We start from the raw sequence: 20821 nt of genomic DNA on the forward strand, positions 1-20821 counted from the left end.
CTGGCGCTTTGGGGGTTTGTGTAAACTGTATGTCAATTATGTATGTCAATTATATATTCAGTGTGGTCTATGATTCCATTCTACAGTCAATAAAGTCATATTTGTGGATCATTATTACAGCTGGAAAATTGCAAACGTCATTTCCAAACTTCCAAAGTATTCGTACAGTCAATATAAACACCCCATAAAATCTTTATGGTAGTATACTCCAAAACATTACAAAGTTCACTTTTAGCCAATATACACATTTAACATTTAGGGTATTTCTCTTATGGGAAAATGGACCAAAATATATTGATAACTTATTCTGCACTACACAGATTTTTGTCCAATCAAAGGCTCTCTAGAATGAGAATGTCCCTCCCCCTGAGACAGACCAGCAAGAAGCAAATCATGGTTCATGGCTATGACGTAAACTAAAGGCTATTGGCTATTATTTTAAAAAGGGACAAGCCCATCGGTATGTCCCAACCAAACTTCCTGTTTCAACAGGAAATGTCAACACAGGGCAGACAACTGCACTAGTCAAGCCATTTCATGAGGTCTATAACAAATTTATGGCAGCCACATTGGACACGCACCATGTTAATGAAAACTAAAACAAAATTGCAATTGGAGTGTAATTGGAAAAACTAACACTAAACTAAAATACATTTTCATGACTCCAAAATTAACTATAATTAAACACAAATGACCACAAACTAATTTTTGTTTTAGTTTTCAATGCACATTACATAATACAATTTTAAACCTTTGCAATCCTAATAATGAGAAAAAAAAAAAAAGAAGAAAAAAACATCTGAATAATTAGCATTTAATGCAACGTTTCGGTCATGCAACCCTCATCAGAATATAAACGTCTACCTGGCAGGCAAAAAAAAAAAAAAAAAAAAAAAAAAAAGGGAAAAGGTCCCCACACATATATAGGGATCAGTATGTCGTAGACTTGGGGGTGCTCTCTTTTGACTTTGCCCAGTAAGCAATAGGGATGGGACGATATTTCGAATTTTGATATATATCATGAACCAAAAACATGGCGAACCATATCGTGGCAAAACTCGATATCGGTCAATGTGATCATAAATGAAATGACCCGTCAATCATTATAATCTCTCGATCGCTTGATTTTACCACTACTGCGCTTTTTTTCTAAATTGTTTACAGGATCCGCACAAGGTCCTTAAAGTGCTTGATTTTAGCTTTTAGAAATTTAAGCAATGGAGTACCTGGAAAATCGCCTTGTTTTGATGAAAAGTGCTTGAGATTAAGACGGATCGTTTCCTCCGTGTAATGTGTGTCCGTCAAAGATGAGGCGCACTCCACTTTCATTGAACAATGTGTATTAAAATCCTTTCTATTCTTTACAGTCAGATAAAAAAGTGAAAAGAAATATTCATTTTAATCTTACGAAGCATGGATGCGCTAAAGAAACTCGTTGATGTTCGCTGAAGCAGAACACTGTGAGGAGCTTGTTCATCTCTTAAAGTGACAGTAACCTTTTTAGCATTTCTTATACAGATGAAATTAAACTCGACATTACTTCAAACAGCGATATCTCATATCATTATTATATATACAATTTCATGATATAATATTATTTAATATAATGTTGAATCTTTGTATTTTTACAATGTTACATTTTGATTATAAAAATGATGACAAAAAATTATTAAAATATAAATATACACTTTCGCATACTTTTTTCAGGACGGGTTTTGTTCAGTTCTGTTGCTTGTTCTGAATCTGATCAGCCAGAATATAGTCCACTATTTTTGAAAGCTTATTGTTTGTGATCTTTTCTTATAGAGAAAGGTATATTATCAACACTTATTATTTAAACTTTGAGCATTTATATTGTGTATTAAAGAACTTTATTTTGATGAGAAATGAAAATGAGCATTTTGCTCAAACATAAAAAAAAATAAAATAATAAATTGTTATTATATCGAATCGAGATTATATTGAATCGTGAACCTCATATCGTATATATCGAACCGAATCGTGAGAGAACCATATCGTCCATCACTACTAAGCAACCATCTTGCAACCATTTAGTAATGCCCTAGCAAGCAATGCCCTAATGATCACCTAAAACACCCTGTGATTGCATAAATATAAACAAGTAGCATAAAAGCATAAAATAATCAAAATTTTAAACACATTCATTTTTGAGGAGAACGCAAAGGTATTCGAGCAAATTAGGGATGTTAATGATAAATTGATCAATTGTTGTTAATAATTCGATTAAGCTTATCGATCATCGGTTAATTCATTTCAGGACAAATGCGTTCAATAATCATGCTAGTAGATATTAAAGGGTTAGTTCACCCAAAAATGAAAACTCCATGATTTACTCATCTTTAAGCCATCCCAGATGTGTATGACTTTCTTTTTAGAAGCACATTTCAGCTCTAAATGTCCATACAATTAAAGTGAAAGAGTGCCATTAGACTGCTGGCTGTTTGACAGTCCAAAAGTCTTATTTAGGCAGCATAAAAGTAATCCACATGACTCCAGTCGATCAATGAATGTCTTCTGAAGCAAATCAATAGATTGGTGTAAGAAACAAATCAATAATTAAAAAGTTTTTTTTATCGTTGCTTCCGGCCAGTGCTGGAATGTTTGAAATGACCAAACTCTCGCGTGACATTTGTTCCTCTGTTGTACACAAAGCATGGGCTTCCGACGTCTCACATGAATGTGCCATGACAGCAATGTGATGCATCGACTGCTGGCAGGAAGTGATTTTTTAAAGATAAAAAAAGTTTTAATTATCGATTTTTTTTTTTTTTTTTTTACAAACCAATAGGCTTGCTTCTGAAGACATTAACTGATTGACTGGAATCATGTGGATTACTTTTATGCTGCCTAAATATTACTTTTGGACCGTCAAATAGCCAGCAGACTGATGGCACCTGTTTACTTGCATTGTATGGACAAAGAGCTGAAATGTGCTTATAAATATCTTCACTTCGGTTCTGCTGAAGAAGGAAATTTATACACATCTGGGATGGCTTAAAGGTGAGTAAATCATTAGAGGATTTTCATTTGTGGGGGAACTAACACTTTAATAAGACTGTCTATACAGTCATCCGCCATTAGAGGGTGCTTGTGCACTGCATGTCACGTCTTTTCCGCATCTCAGAAGAAGAACCACAATCAGTGTCGGAGCGTTTCTCTGTAAATGAACATTATGTTTTCTGCATACACATGATGGTGTGTTACAGTACAACATGACAACAAGCACTTTTGATCTGCTGGTCTCCTTGTTTTATCCCAACATACAATTACGTCAGTGATCGCTGGGAAATCTTAAAGGCACATTCAGCTGACATCTTACAAGCACCAAAGAAACAGTATGTTATGTAGGCTACTGTGTTTACGCAGCATGTAAGGACTGGACAAAATTTCAAATAAAAGAATGTCCAAAGGTCCGAAATATTCCACGATCCACAAAGTGAAGTTTTAATGAACTCAAATATGTATCTTGTATACAAGTAATTATTAACAGAAATTCCTTAACAGTAATTCGACAATTGACAAAATCGTACTAAACATAGCCTAAATGTACTGAAATACACTGAACTCAGAATAGTTTAAGAGGAAAATGCCAGTACTTGCATTTCTAAAGTGTATTCATTTAAAATATACTTAAAAAGTAGGCTAAAGAGCAGTCCTCCACGTGTGTATTGTGGTATTAAAGTTAACGATTAATCGATTCATTGATCGTTAATTTCCATGACAATCAATTATGAAACTCTCTGAAAACTGACATCCCTAGAGCAAATATAAGATAATTTGCTTTGCACATTTTTTACCTCTTAAATGGGTCAAACATTGATCTGAATATCACAGGAGGGTTAAACGTGAGAATGCCACAAGATAGCGATAACACTAAATGGCCATTAGAAATTTAATGGCACTAAACAAATTTACATGATATTAGTTGTTTAACTTTGGCAGCCCTAAAATACTCATTTTAACCCTTATGTTGTGTTCTGGTCATTTTGACCAGGACAAGTTTTTTTTATTTCATTTTCTTCTTAATATTTATTTATTATTATTTTTATTTTTTTACTTAATCCAATTGGAATACAATTCCTTGAATTTATTCACATATGGTATCTGCAAACACCAAACAAATTTGGACCATTTAAAAAAAAAAAAAAACTTGTTTTTATTTCACTTTGTAACACTTGATGTGTTCCCAGTCAAAAATGATCGGCCAATGGAAATGAATGGATTACACTACAAAATACAGAAATATTAAGTGTTCAGGAGCATCCCAATCCTTTACTTGAGCACAAATGTGGATGTGTGTTTGCACACACAAAGTCTTCAAACATGTGCACACACACAACACACACAAACACACACACACACACTGTGTGTTGAGCGCCCTTTTGTGCATCATGTTTCCATGTACACTCTTTGAGGAATATTTCAAGATCTACTCATCATATTATGTTGTGTTTGGGCTCGTTTGAATCGGGATAGTCTACTGTAAGTTGCAATATGTCTTGTTTTATGTTATATGTATGTTTCAGGACGTAATAAGGAAAAATGTGACAAAAAGACACTCCTGTTTATTCTATTTATGTGTCTGTGGGAATCTCATTTACAAAAGCTCACTGCATCCTATAAACTGAGACCTTTCCAACGATATAAAATACATGGCTATGTCATCTTTTTTTATGGTTTTACCAACTCTGAATATAATTGTTGTGATAAAAAATTTGCAAATGATGAGAACGAAACAGTTAATTGTCAGCTAATTAAAAATCATTATTTAAGAATTGGTAGGATCATCTATATGCATTGTAAAGTCCAGATCCTAAGCTTTAAAATGACACCTATTTTGTTCAGATCAAGCAAATGGTTATTCATTTATTATGTAATTATTATATATTTTTTGGTTTTCCGTAGGGAGTGCCCCCCACTAGCCCGGTATAAGCTCAGTGCAATGAAACCTTCTATCAATAAAAATATATATTTTTAAAAAATATGTTCAAAAAGGAGTAAAAAACCCATTATAATTACTAAAAAAGAAGTTGATAAAAAGATCTAATGCAAAATCTTGTGATAATATATGGAATATGAGAAATCTTAGTAGGCCGGTCATTTTTGACCGGGAATACAAAATGTGTTAGCACAAAACAAACACAGCACAAAGGTTAAAATAAAAACTGAATACACTGAAAACAAAAATTAAACTGAAATAAAAATAAAAAAAAACACTGAAAAAAAAAAAAACTTAAGACTAAACTAAAACTAACAATCACTGAGTGAAAACTAACAAAAACAAAACAAAATTTAAAGGACAAACTGAAAAAAAAAAAAAAAAAATCTAAATTCAAAATAACCCCCGACAGCGTGCAGAGTAATGAAACTCAAGAGTGATTCCTGTAATAAATACATCTAAACACTTATGTAAATCTCAAATGACAAAATGATGCACAGCTTAAAACTGAATGACTATCATAATGCACATAATGCATAATTCACAAGCTCTTAGAGCAAACAATTATTTATTCATTACATTTACACGTGGGAGCTGTGTTAGGCCCGTCCTGAAACGAAGAAAAAAGTAAAACCCCTTTATCCGAGCCCAACGAGGCACTACACTCTAATAAAGCTAGCAAAACTGTGCTTCGTAATTATGGTTGCAAGGTATTTGGCTGAGAGGAAAGCACTTGAATGGGCGTCTGAGCGTTCTGCACTAATTCGTGGTGTGTCTTTCACACTCTTTCTGCTATACGCACACTGCCCTACTTCCTAACACACCAACCTAGACAGTCACGCAGAGTCCACAATCTAGTTTGAAAATTAGGTTTGGAATAACATGAGGGTGAGTCAAGGGACAGAATTTTCATTTTTGGGTGAACTATATACTTTAAATCAGAAAATCAAGTGAGAGAATAATAAAATAGAAGAGAGAAAGGTTTGGTTATACAACTGAAGAGAGATAAAGCAAGAGGGCGAATGCCAAGAGAGACAGACAAAAACAGAGCGACGAGGAGATATAAAGAGAGCAAGTGTAGATGGATGTGGAGGTGTGATTTGGCTTTCAGAGGAGTGCTGAGGTGGGCAGTATGAAATAAGGATCTCCGCATCTCCGTTTTGCCATCATTTAGACTCCAGTAAAAGGACATAGCAGGCCCCTGTTAAAGAGGAGGACATGGCCAATATACTGTAAGCCCTTCCACATAAATTGACAAAGCAGTGACTACTTTCAGCGATTCCAGTAAAATTACATCCCTAAAGGGCATATTTAAGTGGGTATTTTCTCATTTCCACTTTGCCTTAATAGTGCCCATTTATCTTTGCATGGTCCTACTGACAGCCCATGTGATTAAAGCACATCTGAATGCACAGCATTACAAAAGAGCACTGTGCAATGTCTTTTGGCCAAGTGGCACATGTTCCTGCATCAACTTCCTTTGTTGTTTCCCAACCACAAGCCTAACCCAATCCCTTCCATTACTGTATGGAAAAAAGATGCAATGAAAGTGAATGGTGACTTAGGTTGTCAGTCCCTATCATTCTACCTAACATCTTTTGTGTTCGATGGAAGAAAAAAGAAAGTCATACAGGTTTGGAATGAAATAAGAACAAGTAAATGATGACAGAATATTCATTATTTGGTTAACTATGCCTTTAAATCAAGAGCATTCAAATGTGTGACCTCATAAACGTGCATCTTAAGTTATCTATCATTAAATTCCAAAATGGCAAAATGTAATTTATAATACATTCTGGTCTGGAAATTTTGAACAATTTAACATTGAACTCAAAGTGTGGATGCATTCAACACATCCAAACACACTCACACAGACTTTAAGAACCACGTTTGCAGCCATCAGCACTTCCAACAGTTATTCATGGCCAGCGATCAAATCTATCCCATCAGCTTTACCTCTGGGTGAGAGTGACTGGACTTGTTCATTAATTTAGCAGGCACTGTCGCCCTCATACATGCACACACACAGCTGATGAGTTGGGCTGCACTCATGGCATTCCACTCCTCTGAAAGCCCCTACTCAGTTTGGCATCATGTGCATGCAACAGCTGCTGTCCTGGCTCAGATGTCATGATCCAAAGTATCATGAGAGGTCGGACAAGGTCCAAGATGACCCAGGAGGGTGTTCGAAATACAAGCCAAAATAGGCTTTTTATATATATACACATATATAATGCTAAGGATGCACCGATAACATTTTTGGAGACACAAGTAGAGATTACAAGTTCAGATATTTTCTTTTTGGTCTCACTGATACCACAGTACACACTGAATAAAATGATTTTGTGGTGAAGTAAACATAGCAGAAAAGATCAAGTACTTTCTACATTGAATAAGTTACTTTTAGGGTGAACTTGAAAATATGAAGTAAATTCTACATTTGTACTTAAAGTAAATATTATTGATGATTGTTTGTTATCTTTACAATGCATCATCATGTATCAGTCGTAATGTAGAAAACCAAGTAATATTTATTCGCTAATTTGAGTAAATTTCATAGGTAAAAAAAACTTTTCGAAGCTGGTGTTCCCAGCATGCATCAGATGATCTTGCATGGTTTCACTGTTTGCAAGTTTATTTACACCGTTTTTAGTTGATTTTCCTGTTACATTTGGTAACTTCTTGTTTTGTGAAGTCTAAAGTTCTTTTTCTACCTAAAATGACCTGTTCATGATAATAAAAAAATTACCTTTTTATTGTTGATGTCATCATGTTTTGCGCACCAAGTGTTGAGGTCTGTGTGCGCAGCCCTGTATCTTGTTCTATCTATAGCCTGTAATATAAGGTGATGTTGTCTAATAGACTACACAGCATGCATTGCGCTTCCCAGCTGAAGACTTCCATATGTAATGTGATACGTGATCAAATGTGTTTAAATTCAATTTGACTAAATGTATATCAGATTTGTAAGTGAAAGTTACTGTATTAACTGAAATGTTTAAGTTAAATTTAACTCACTCACTTTAATGTCATGAAGTTAGGTAGATTGGACTTGATTTTATTCCATTAAAATTTACTTCGAAAAACTGTGTGCAAAAACTTGTGAAAGTAAATTTTACTAGTCATTTTTCAGGGTTCCCACTCTTTTCAAAGCACAATTTTCCAGGACATTTTATGTCCCCAACGGGTGTAATATTTAAGCAAAAACACACTAGAGGTCATAATATGTATATTGTGGTTATTTTTTTTTTTCTGAATTCTCTTTTTGACAGTTTAATTAAATTATATTATCAAAATGGTGTTTAATCAAATAAATTCATTAAAACTTTCATCAAAATAAAATAGAATTATATTATTTTAATTTTTCAACATAACATTGCATTATTTTTTAATGAAATGAAGTACTTTAATACAAAATCCTTAACACAATCCGAAAAAACAGTGGAGACATATTTGTCAAATGAAGTGCTGCACAACAGATCATCACAGATGTGAGATATTGCGTTATTATTATTATTTAATTTCATTTAATTACACTAAACATTACATATCAATACAGCAGTAATTGATTATAGTTTTTTTTTTTTCGCCTTTTCACGTGTCCATTTAAATCAAGCTTTTTTTACGGCAGTTTCTCACCTCCGGATAAGCAGTCTGCTACGTGGCCCAGTGTAATTATTAAACCTTAAAAAGCTGTGATTTAATTAAATAAATATATGATCTGTATGTGCTGCACACTTTAGAATGCTCTACTCTATGTCATTTACTACACAGACGTGATGATCATGATGCGGTGTTTTTAGCGTATGAGCCGCCAGCTTCAAACATTCACTTTGAAGCGCGTAGCATATGCAGATTATACATTTATTCAATTAAATCGTAGCAATTTGTGGTTTAATAATGACACTAGGACATATTACGATATTAATTTAAACCTTGTTAGCGACACAGTCAAGCAGTTTCGTTATGTGAAAATACTTTCCAGGACAAATTATTATTTTCCAGGACATTCAGGTATTTTTCTCATTTTTCATGACTTTTCCATGACTGGAAAACTGCACTGCAAAATTCCCGGTTATCCAGGATGTGTTGGAACCCTGATTTTTTTCAGTGTAGTGGGGTTGATGATTTGAGGGTGGTTTAGCATTTTCAAGAACTCCACTAATAATAATATAAAATACAGGACATTATAGATGATGATCACCAAGGCATCATTAAATCAAAATACATGATCTACTCTTTAAGTTCTTTTTTATGTTTCCATCCAAGTTATGCATTTAATTTATGCGCAAAATCTGAAAAAACTATTTGTGAATAAAGCAGCATTTCCATCCCATGTGTTCAAGAAAATAAAATCTGCAATTCTAGGGAAATATGATATGAAAATGGAAGTTGAAGCCACTGTAGCGCTTCTATTAAATGGAAATAATTACTTGAGGTTCAGAACACGCTGACAAAACGCTCTGATGAACTTAATGAAAGCGTGTCAGACAGTTCTGGGAGGTAACAGTGGCCAATCAATTTGATACCATGCTTTGGCTCTGGCATTTCAGTATAACCAGTGCAACATTTGAGATCCTATACGATGATATTGAGGATCCTTTCTGAGTGAATAATGTATTCGCATGGCTTGTTGAGGCAGTCACATTACTATAAATTCTATAGGAAAATGTTCGTTAAATGTTTCCATCGTAGTTTTCTTATTGAATAAAAAATCAATCCACCTCAAGCGAGCATATAAATGTTTTACGCACATTTTGGAGATTTTATTTGCATCATGGGGTTTCGATCTAACATTTTTTTATGCAATATCCCAAAAGTCGCATAAAAACACATGGATGGAAACCCAGCTAATGTACTGGCTAAGAAATATGGATCTAATGCACCTCATGTAGTTGGTTTAGAGAATAAACAGGCAGTGCAGAGCTGTAAAGAAGCTGAATGAAGCTTTATTAGAGTTTTATTTTTTATCCCTATATAATTCCCATTCTTCCATTTATGTTATTTCAGTTTTGATGACTTAATTATTCTAAAGCTAAAAAAAATGAGTTGGCACTTAAAATAGGAAAGATCTTACATTAATTTATTTGGTTGACATTTCCGTGAAATTGCATTGTATGAATTTGCAATGTTCTATTATATACAGTACATACATTTAAAATGTAAGATCTTTTGTTTTGAACTGCAAAAACAGAAGTGCAAAAATGTTTTAGAAGTACAAAATAATCTTTTTTCATATCAGACATCATGTAATCATATACAATTACTTTTCTGTATCTTTTGCATCTTTTTATCTTGTATTTATCTTTCATTATGGCTCTCTTTAAAATGTCGGCCTGTGTTCAACAGATCCAATCCACATTCAATGGAAATTATTGATTGTTAGAACTGTATATAAAAAATAAATAACTAAATAAATAAATAAATTCTGAAGCATAACTCCTAAGTAAAACAGTGATCTGATGTAGAGGTCGACCGATAGTGGATTTTGCGGATACCGATAACTAAGGTGATGGAAAAGGCAGATAACCGATTAATCTGCCGATAGTTTTTTTTTAAAATTGATTTATAGAATGATAAAAGTGTTCTTTGTCTTTACTTACTATGACGGGCACAGATATTGAGGCTACAAAAGTCCAAAATGAATAAAATACCACTGAATGAATGAATAAAAAAGCAGTTTATTGTGCAACCAAAATTCCAATAATAACCAGAAAATTAAGATTTGGAGGGACTTTTAACTAAAAACAAGCCAGAAATACACCGGAGACTTTTGTTTAAAAAATGATAAAGCATTTAATAAATTAATCTTTTTATAGCCTATAATTTCACCAGATGAGGTTTAATTATGAGGAATAAAAAAATTAGAATAAAAAATAAAAAATAAATAAATAAATAAAAACCTATCGGCATATATTTTTGGAGATAACCGATAGTTCCAAAAAGCATCAGTATTACCAGTTTTACTGATTAATTGGTGCCAATAGTTGCTTTTCAGAACTAGCAGATATAACAGATAGTTCTAAAAAGCAACAATCGGCACCGATTAATTGGTAAAACCGATATATCGGCTACCTCTAATCTGATGACAATATAAGGTAAGTGGCAACACATCGGTATCGTTATCAGTATCAGCCTGTCATTTTTTGTTAAAATCAGTATTGGTAAAAAAAATTCATATCGGAGCAAACCCATAATAAATTCTAAATTTTGTTGAACCCTGGTAAAGATTTGCAACTCACTCTCAGGCTGTTTCTCATTGGGCGTGATGGAGCGCACAAAGTCCTGTGGAGTCATGTACACCTCTGCATCTCCGTGTTCGCTGATGATCTTCAGAGTGGCGAAGTAGCGAAATATCTTGTCTGGGGTGGAGTAAGCTCTGATCCTGTTCTCATACTCCATCACCTGTATCACACACACACAAATGCACAGTCAATGCTCTCCAGTTCTCTTGGCTCAAAACTAACAAAAAGTACTAAAAAGCATTATAGTATTATCGTGTCCCGTAGTAATTCCATGGTATTCCTTAATGGACAGTGGAGTAAATTGTATATTCTAAATGGTCATATTTGACAGAGGTTAATATAAAAAAAGCATGCTGTGTACGATATGGAGCTCCAAGCAGGAAGAAAAGTAGCTGAACAGGTCATTTAAATAACTTAATCTAACCCTCGGATCTTTTTAATAACCTGTCATTTCAGATTGTTACAGTGGAAAGATTTGAAGGTACAATCTTGACGGAGCAGACAAAGTTATGAATTATGAGTAGACCAAAAGTTAGTTATGGTCTGAGGTGAAGACATGCATTACCTGAAAATAATAAAATCGAAATAAAAATAAATTATGTTAACTATGAAACATCTATACAATACCACCCTCAGTACAGCCTAAAGCAGTGTATTGCAACTTATCTTTCAAAACATAATGCAATGTTACTGACTGCCCATTTTTTAGCCGCTTATTTTTTCTTAAAAAAAAAAAATAAAAAAAAATATATATATATATATATCTTTAAGAGAAATCTTAAGCCATGAACCAAACCAATCAGCTCTGAGATAAATCACAATTTTACAAAGTTTTATATTTAGCTAAAAAAAAAAAAAATTTGAAAATCATAAAAAAGGCAAATGTGCAAGACTGTGTACTTATTCTTTAGTGATGGACTGAACTACAATCCCATGAAGCATTGTGAGTGATGTTAAAGTTACTGATTTAGGTATAAACGATATATTATAAGTATGTAATGTTGCAAAACGTTCACAACAGGGCTGTTTCAATTACTCGATTGACTTTGATTACTTGATTAAAAAAATTCTCGATTAAAATATAAGGCGGAAGCGACACATTCCAAAGACGAGGGTCCAAAACATAATGACAAGAGATGTCAGCTGTGCGAGACTTTAGATTTGAAACTTTAGATTTGAAAATCTAGTTGTCTATCGACCAGAAATAGCATAACATCACTTCTGCAATGCAATATTAGGCAGGTGGTTTTAATGTTGTGGCTGATCAGTGTAAGTATATCATCACTTAACACTTTGTTTTAAAAGATATGTTTTCACTAAACATATTTCTCTCTGGAGACAATAACTAGAGGGCTTTTACATCCGGGACCCTACTGTTCACCCCCATCAACCTCTCTCACCTAAACATGGTAGCCAGAGGCATAATTTTGTTTTAAATATGATAAGAAAAGGTAACTTGTGCATTACAATTTTCACTTTTGATTATCTGAAAATATTTAGACACATTTTGATTTATATTTAGTGATTATTGTGCTTTACCTCTCTTCGTGTGATTAATGGATTTGCATGTTTGCACAAAGAGATTTGTAGAGAAATCATAGTAATCAATGGCAGTTTTACTGGTGAAACATTCTTGGTATCTAGCCATTGGTGAGGTTTCATCTTCTCTCATTTAACAAGCATCCGTTTTTTTGCGAGTGACTCGTTAAGCAGGCTACTGTAGGCTAATGAACTCTATTTCTATGTTAATTAACCATCATCTTGCATTCAGCTATTAGGCAACGCAACTGATTGTAATTGCAAGATGAAACTAATAATAATTTTTATATAATAAATTGCATGAACGGCTTCTATTAGCAATGCTTGTAATTTGAAATATTATTTGTCAATCATACACTAACATTAGTGACATCAAGTAACCTTTGTCAAACATGTCCATTTATAATGAGATATTTTTTCTACCATTATAAATCTGCACACCACAGTCTGAGAACTGTTGACATACAGTATTTGCATAAGTAATATATTTTACAGGTGAAGTGTGCAATTTGTTTTTATATTAAAATACTTACTCCTCTCCCAACTTTATATGCAGAGACTTTATGTGCAGAGCTGAATGGCAAAAGAAACCAAAAAATGCACTGCATATATTTATTACAAGTTTATTACAATTATTATGATGCTGACTTATACATTATTTTGTATACAAATTTACAGATAACATTCTTTTTAATGGTGTAATTCAGTTATAAGAAAAAATATGCATAGTGTACCTATGTGCAAATGCATTTCTCCTTGCTATACCGAAATCATACCGAACCACCAAAAAAAGAGATACTTACTAAACCATGAATTTGTATACCGTTGCCGCACTAATAAACTTTAGCACTATTCTTTTGCTGCCTTGCAAGCACTGCTATTTCAGGAAATGCAAATCTAACTTTTAGAACTGTTTTAAAGTGATCGTGACACTTGGTTTTGAAATATTAAAGGTCATGGTTACCTGCAGTGAGGATGACGGTTATACTAACTTTTTCATGTCATCAAATAAACACCCTTCCAGCACAAGACCATTTACTGCACAACCTTCAGAAGGAATTTTGGACCATTCTTCCTTACAGAACTGCTTCAGCTCAGCCATATTCTTAGGATGTCTGGTGTGAACGGCTCTCTTGAGGTCATTTCACAGCATCTCTGTTGGGTTAAGGTCTGGGCTCTGACTGGGCCACTCCAAAAGGAGGATTATCTTTTTTTGAAGCCATTCTGTAATATACAGTATTTACTTCAAGGTTTAGGGTCATTGTCCTGCTGCATCACTCAACTTCTACTGAGCTTCAGCTTCACCCTGACATTATCCTGTATACCTTGATAAACGTAGGAATTAATTTTTCCCTCATTGATGGCAAGCGGTCCATGCCCCGAAGCAGCAAAGCAGTCCCAAATCATGATGCTCTCTCCACTCCATAATGTTTTAATGTTGGTATGCGGTGCCCTGTTATGCCATGCGTAGTGCTGCGTGATCTTTACAAACAATTCAACCATTGTTTCATCAGTCCACAAAACATTGTCCCAGTAGCCTTGTGGAGTGTTAAAGTGGTCTTTGGCAAACTTCAGATGCTCAGCAATGGTTTTGTTGTAAAGCTGCGGCTTCCTTTGTGGTGTCCTGCCATAGACACCATGCCTGTTTAATGTTTTCCAATACAGTAGATCTCATGAACAGAGATGTTAACCAGTTCCAATGATTCCTTCAAGTCTTTAGCTGTCACTCTAGGGTTCTTTTTTACCTGATTGAACATTCTGCAGAGTGCCATTTGAGTCATCTTGGCTGGACGGCCACAGTACTAAATCATCTCCATTTATAGACAATTTGTCTAACTGTGGACAGATGAATATCTAAGCTCTTCGAAATAACTTTGTAACCCTTTCCAGCTTCATGCATTGAAACAATTCTTGATCGCAGGTTTCTGAGATCTCTTTTTTTGCAAGGCCTGGTCCACGTCAACAGATGCTTCTTGTGAACAGCAAACTCAGAATGTTTGAGTGCTTTTTATAATTCAGTGTAGCTCTAACTCACACCTCCAATCTCATTTCATTAACTGAATGACAGGTTTACCAACTCCTAACTCTAATTAGCTTTTTGACTCAACTGCACATCCTAGCATAGAAACTGCATTTGTGGAGCAGTGCACGCTTATTCATTAAGTGTGGGGGAAAAATAAACACGACAGCAGATTTACTGTACAGAGAATGGAGACTTCACCTGCAAGTGGTGACCCAGGTGTGGCAGAGATATGGGTAATCTGTCGTATCTCTTCACATCACCCGAAAACGCTCGCTCACTGTCATCTGAACCAGTGTCAAAAGCAAAACTGCACGAGAGATACAGCTTTTAAGCGAGACTGAACGGCATCCAGAGAAAAGAATCGTTTTGAGACATTTATGTATAGTATCTAATAATGCATCGGCAATGTACACTTACGTTTATCTTGCCAATAAAGCTTGATATGAATTGAATCTGCCCATTTGATCTTATTATTTAAAAAGTCAATTTACTTCCATTTTGTAACAAATGCTGCTAATTGAGCTTAACTTGTACTGAACCCGGAACATACACACATGTTTTCTGTACAAATAATTTTGTAACCATACAGATGTTTTTTAACCTTTTATACTCACTGAGCACTTTATTAGGAACACCTGTACACCTACATATTCATAAGATTATCTAATCAGTCAATCATGTGGCAGAAGTGCAATGCAAAAAATCATGAAGATATGGGGCAGGAGCTTCAGTTAATGTTCACATCGACCATCAGAATGGGGAAAAATATGATCTCAGTGATTTAGACTGTGGCATGATTGTTGGTGCCAGATGGGCTGGTTTGAGTATTTCTGTACCTGCTGATCTCCTGGGATTGTCATGCACAACAGTCTCTAGAGATTACTCAGAATGGTGCCAAAAACAAAAACCATCCAGTGAGTAGCAGTTCTGCAGACGGAAATGCCTTGTTGATGAAAGAGGTCAACGGAGAATGGCCAGATTGATTCGAGCTGACAGAAAGGCTACGGTAACTCAGATAACCACTCTGTACAATTGTAGTGAGCAGAATAGCATCTCATTATCCACAACATGTCGAACCTTGAGGTAGATGGGCTACAAAAGCAGAAGACCACATCCGGCACTTTATTAGGATCATAGTGTTCCTAATCAAGTGCTCAGTGAGTGTATGTTTTTAATAAGACTAACCAGCAAAATATAAACTTTCAGTCATCCTACTGGTGAAATTGTTACTGCCTGAATGAATTCTTTGGGATGTTAAAGTTGCAAACAACGGTGGACTTTAAGAGCTACCACAGTCCAAATGAAATAAGGATACAGAAAAAATATAAATTACAGAATGTGTCAATACAGCGGAAATTGTTTCAAACTTCAAACAACGTGTTACAATTTATAAGACTTCATTAATCTGAGCCAAACGTAAAAAGGAGTTTATTCATAACAAATACTTGCAATCAGGGCAAAATGAATCAATACTCATTCTGAAAGAAACGGTTCTACTTTCAAACTCATTCAAACTAAGAAGTTTGGTCTGAGATGTCTTTTTGTCTGTACGAACAGGGATGGCAGAAGGGACAGTGATGAGATTGGCACCCATCAAAAAACATTTGGTATTAGTAACTTAATTTAGAATTTCCATTTCAAGCCGCTTTAAGATTAACAATATGACACTCTTCAAGATCACTCAGAGTCTGGAAGGGACAATATATTCCAAAACCTAATGACAACTCACGAGAAGAGCATGAGACTTGACTCACAGTTGATTTTAATAGAGTTTGTCATTAGCATGTTGCTAAGCTAACCACGTGATACTTTTATGAAGCATATTATTACACAGCAGCATAACTTATTAATATTGTTTTACCATTCACAATTCTGGGTACCTGCTGCACCAGGGGCAGTGGTAGCTCAGCGGTTAAGGCTCTGGGTTACTGATCAGAAGGTTGGGGGTTCAAGCCCCAGCACTGCCAAGATGCCACTGTTGGGCCCTTGAGCAAGGCCCTTGACCCTATCTGCTCCAGGGGCGCCGTATCATGGCTGACCCTGCACTCTGACCCCAGCCTAGCTGGGATATGTGAAAAAGAAGAATTTCACTGTATATGTGCAAATGTATAAAGTGTGATAAATAAAGAAAATTATTATTAAATTATTATATGGCATTCTGCTTTCTGTAATTTGGCTAACTTCTACCAAGTGACAGAAAAAAATTGCGCCAAAACACTGTAGAGTTTGACAGGAAGCCTTTGACAACAAACAACAACAAATCATATGGAAATAGTTTTCTCCCCCTTTTTTAAGGATAATAAGCCTAGATATTTCACTATTGTAACTATAAAATAATGGGCCTCATTCATGAAACTTTCATAAATTCTAAATTAAATTCGGAGTAATTTGCGAGTATAACGGACCTTCCCGAAAACTTTCCGCCGGATTCACAAATGCTTCATACTCCACAGATTTGTTAGTAAAACGTGTGTATGTTCGTGAATTCCAAACATTTGCAAAAAAGGGCCGTGTGTACGTTCATTCACAATGATCATAATCCACACCCCTTAAAACTTCATATGAAGAAGGCACCAGACTTGCCTGTAAATGCTTTTAACATCTATATGAAACAGTAATGAAATCGTTTTTATGAATGAAGTGCATTCACATTGTAAAATTTTGATTTAGCTATCATTAGCATATTAAGGAGTGAGGACTCATTGCATGTTTTTGCTGTCATATGACACTCTTTTGTGAATCAAACAGTTCAAGAAGTACATAAAAATGGTTTGACATTGAATTTGTTTTCCAAAAAAATTGAAAGAGGATGTCCACCATTCTCTGGTTCAGTTTGCAGCACATCGCCAACATCATTTGTGAAACTTCTCAGATAAATCATAATGGTAACAGTGATATACTTGCAATTGGAAGAATCTTCAGAGAAATTAATGGAATGCCTGAAGAAGAACTTTGACCGAAACGCTATGAGATATTACCAATTTGCAGGCAATACGACAATGTGCCAGATTTTTCTATTTTTTTCCCATTGTACCGTGCACGCACCTGCTTGCGATGTGTTTATTTATTGGTTTAACAACATTAGCATTGACTGTACGTTATCAACTGAACGTGATTTACTGATGCCTATTCTAAATTATAAAACCTAAATTATAGAGCTCATATAAAAAACTGTTCGTTAGAGGGCTTTAATGTTTTTAAATCAAGCACTTCTGCTGGAAAAACCATAAGCAGAGTTGGAAAAAATTATACTTTGAAAAAACAAATTCAAGCAGTAAAGAAAGATTTCTAAATAAGAATAGGCTATGGTTTAAAAAGCAAGCAAAGCTTTATTTTTATGTTTTGTTTTTTGTTTTTATGGATAATTTCACTCATTTAATTATTAGTTAATTTCTTCATTACTTATTTATTTAATTTCACATCTATCAAAGTCGAATGGCAGTTTTCCTGAAAGAACATGTAAGCCGGGGTGCCAAGGTGTTTGCATTCAAAGGGCAGAACTCCCCAGGGAGGCAAAGAGCAAATGTATAATCTCTGAGAAAATCAGTGTAACAGTATAAGGATGGGCAAGGAGGAGGTGGGAACTGGCTAAACAGTCAACATAAAGATTTAATGATATAAATGAACTTAAAACAACATAAAACATAAACGAATAGACACACATGCAACGCGGCCGCGTTCGTCTCTCTCCCTCTGGAACTGGCGCCTCCAGCTCGTCTTTATCCCCTTCGCAGCTGATTAGCCCGATTCAGGGCAAGCCATGTGTCCACATGGCCCGGCCCGGCCCTCCTCCTAATCACACTACTCCATTGCTTGACTCAGGCCGAGGAAACCCCTGGCATGCCGCCCTCCCTTCCCTTCCTGGCGGGGGGTTGTTGCCCTTCCGGTCGTGCCTGCCGGCAGGTCTTACCCGCCTTTCTGGAGCCCTGGGAGTGACGAGGGGAGGGAAAGGGGAGAGGGAAAGAGCGAGGCGGCGTGACAGAGAGAGAGAGAGAGGAGAGAGAGAGAAAAACTTGCTCGCCGGTTCCCGGACACGCTGTCACCTGGTCCTCAACCACTCCTCCACCCTCTGGCAGACGACAGCTCGCTCCACCCCTGGCGGAAGGCAGTGAGTCCTCCGGACCCTGGTAGATGGCCGTGGCTGCTCCTTTGGTGGATAGCAGCCGTTCCTCCGGCTCTCGGCGGCCGGCAGCGACCACTCCGTCCCAAGGCAGATGGCCGCAGCTGCTCCTTTGGCGGATGGCAGCGGCGAGGACACCGTGACAGCGCATCCCTCCCTCCCGGGTTTCGGCACCACTGTAACAGTATAAGGATGGGCAAGGAGGCGGCGAGAACCGGCTGAACAGTCAATGTAAAATATAATGATATAAATGAACTTAAAACAACAGACACACATGCAACGTGGCCACGTACGTCTCTCTCTCTCTTGAACTGGCGCCTCTGGCTTGTCTTTATCCCCCTCTCGGCTGATTAGCCTGATTCAGGGCCGGCTGTGTGTCCTCAAGGCCCGGCCCCACACTCCTCTTCATCACAATCAGCATAGCAACTTTCTCGCAAAGATACCATCTCACACCCAAATGAGCAAGAATTGCCTTATTGTTTCCTTCTCACATCTGTTCTCTCTCCTCCTCCCTGTCCTGTCCCTCTCAGCTCAAAATCACCTTAAAACACACTTAAATTTTGTAGGTAACAAATGTTAATTATATTTCTGGCAAATCATGTTTCATATAATTGAAAAGGCCTCAGTGCGACTGCTACGAAGGTCTTATTACCTTCTCTGTAAAATACATAACACAGTTTTGAGAATTTCGAATTCTGACCAATTTTGTGGGCCTGCCTACCTCATGTATGCAGATAAGGTGTGACGCCAGGACTTCCAAACCAATTCATCGCCAAATTACTATTGTCATTCCATTTGGTTGTGGTCTGAGTATTTAAGGAAATTTAGCACATTGTTCATTGGAATTTTCTGTAGCCAAAAATCCCCGTGGTGCTTACACTATGTACTGTTGAAGTTAGAAGTTTACATACACTTAGGTTGAAGTCATTAAATCTAATTTTTTTAACCACTCCACAGATTTCATATTAGCAAACTATAGTTTTGGCAAGTCGTTTAGGACATCTACTTTGTGCATGACACAAGTCATTTTTCCAACAATTGTTTACAGACAGATTGTTTCACTTTTAATTGACTATATCACAATTCCAGTGGGCCAGAAGTTTACATACACCAAGGTAACTGTGCCTTTAAGCAGCTTGGAAAATTCCAGAAAATGATGTCAAGCCTTAAGACAATTAGACAATTAGCTTCTGATAGGAGGTGTACTGAATTGGAGGTGTACCTGTGGATGTATTTTAAGGCCTACCTTCAAACTCAGTGCCTCTTTGCTTGACATCATGGGAAAATCAAAAGAAATCAGCCAAGACCTCAGAAAATAAAATTGTGGACCTCCACAAGTCTGGTTCATCCTTGGGAGCAATTTCCAAATGCCTGAAGGTACCACATTCATCTGCACAAACAACAGTACACAACACTGTACAAACACCATGAGACCAAGCAGCCATCATACCACTAAGGAAGGAGACGCATTCTGTCTCCTAGAGATAAATGTAGTTTGGTGCAAAAAGTGCAAGTCAATCCCAGAACAACAGCAAAGAACCTTGTGAAGATGCTGGAGCAAACAGTTATACAAATATCTATATCCACAGTAAAACGAGTCCTATATCAACATAACCTGAAAGGCTGCTCAGCAAGGAAGAAGCCACTGCTCCAAAACCGCCATAAAAAAGACAGACTACAGTTTGCAAGTGCACATGGGGACAAAGATCTTACTTTTTGGAGAAATGTCCTCTGGTCTAATGAAACAAATATTGAACTATTTGGCCATAATGACCATTGTTATGTTTGGAGGATTAAGGGTGAGGCTTGCAAGCCGAAGAACACCATCCCAACCGTGAAGCATGGGGGTGGCAGCATCATGTTGCTGCAGGAGAGACTGGTGCATTTCACAAAATAGATGGCATCATGAGGAAGGAAATTTATGTGGATATACT

General features: G+C 36.1%; 1 protein-coding gene across 2 annotated transcripts in view; it reads right to left on the bottom strand.

The window, feature by feature from the left end:
• The window catches only part of LOC127412508 (calcium uptake protein 1, mitochondrial-like), a 104011-nt gene that overhangs the window by 54283 nt on the left and 28907 nt on the right, over positions 1–20821 (bottom strand). For both annotated transcript variants that reach the window (XM_051648969.1, XM_051648968.1), the window contains exon 4: positions 11203–11365. In XM_051648969.1, the coding sequence (XP_051504929.1) occupies positions 11203–11365 (163 nt within the window). The remainder of the gene's footprint in view (positions 1–11202; positions 11366–20821) is intronic.

Source organism: Myxocyprinus asiaticus, chromosome 21 (genome assembly GCF_019703515.2).
Source record: "Myxocyprinus asiaticus isolate MX2 ecotype Aquarium Trade chromosome 21, UBuf_Myxa_2, whole genome shotgun sequence".
NCBI lineage: Eukaryota > Metazoa > Chordata > Actinopteri > Cypriniformes > Catostomidae > Myxocyprinus > Myxocyprinus asiaticus.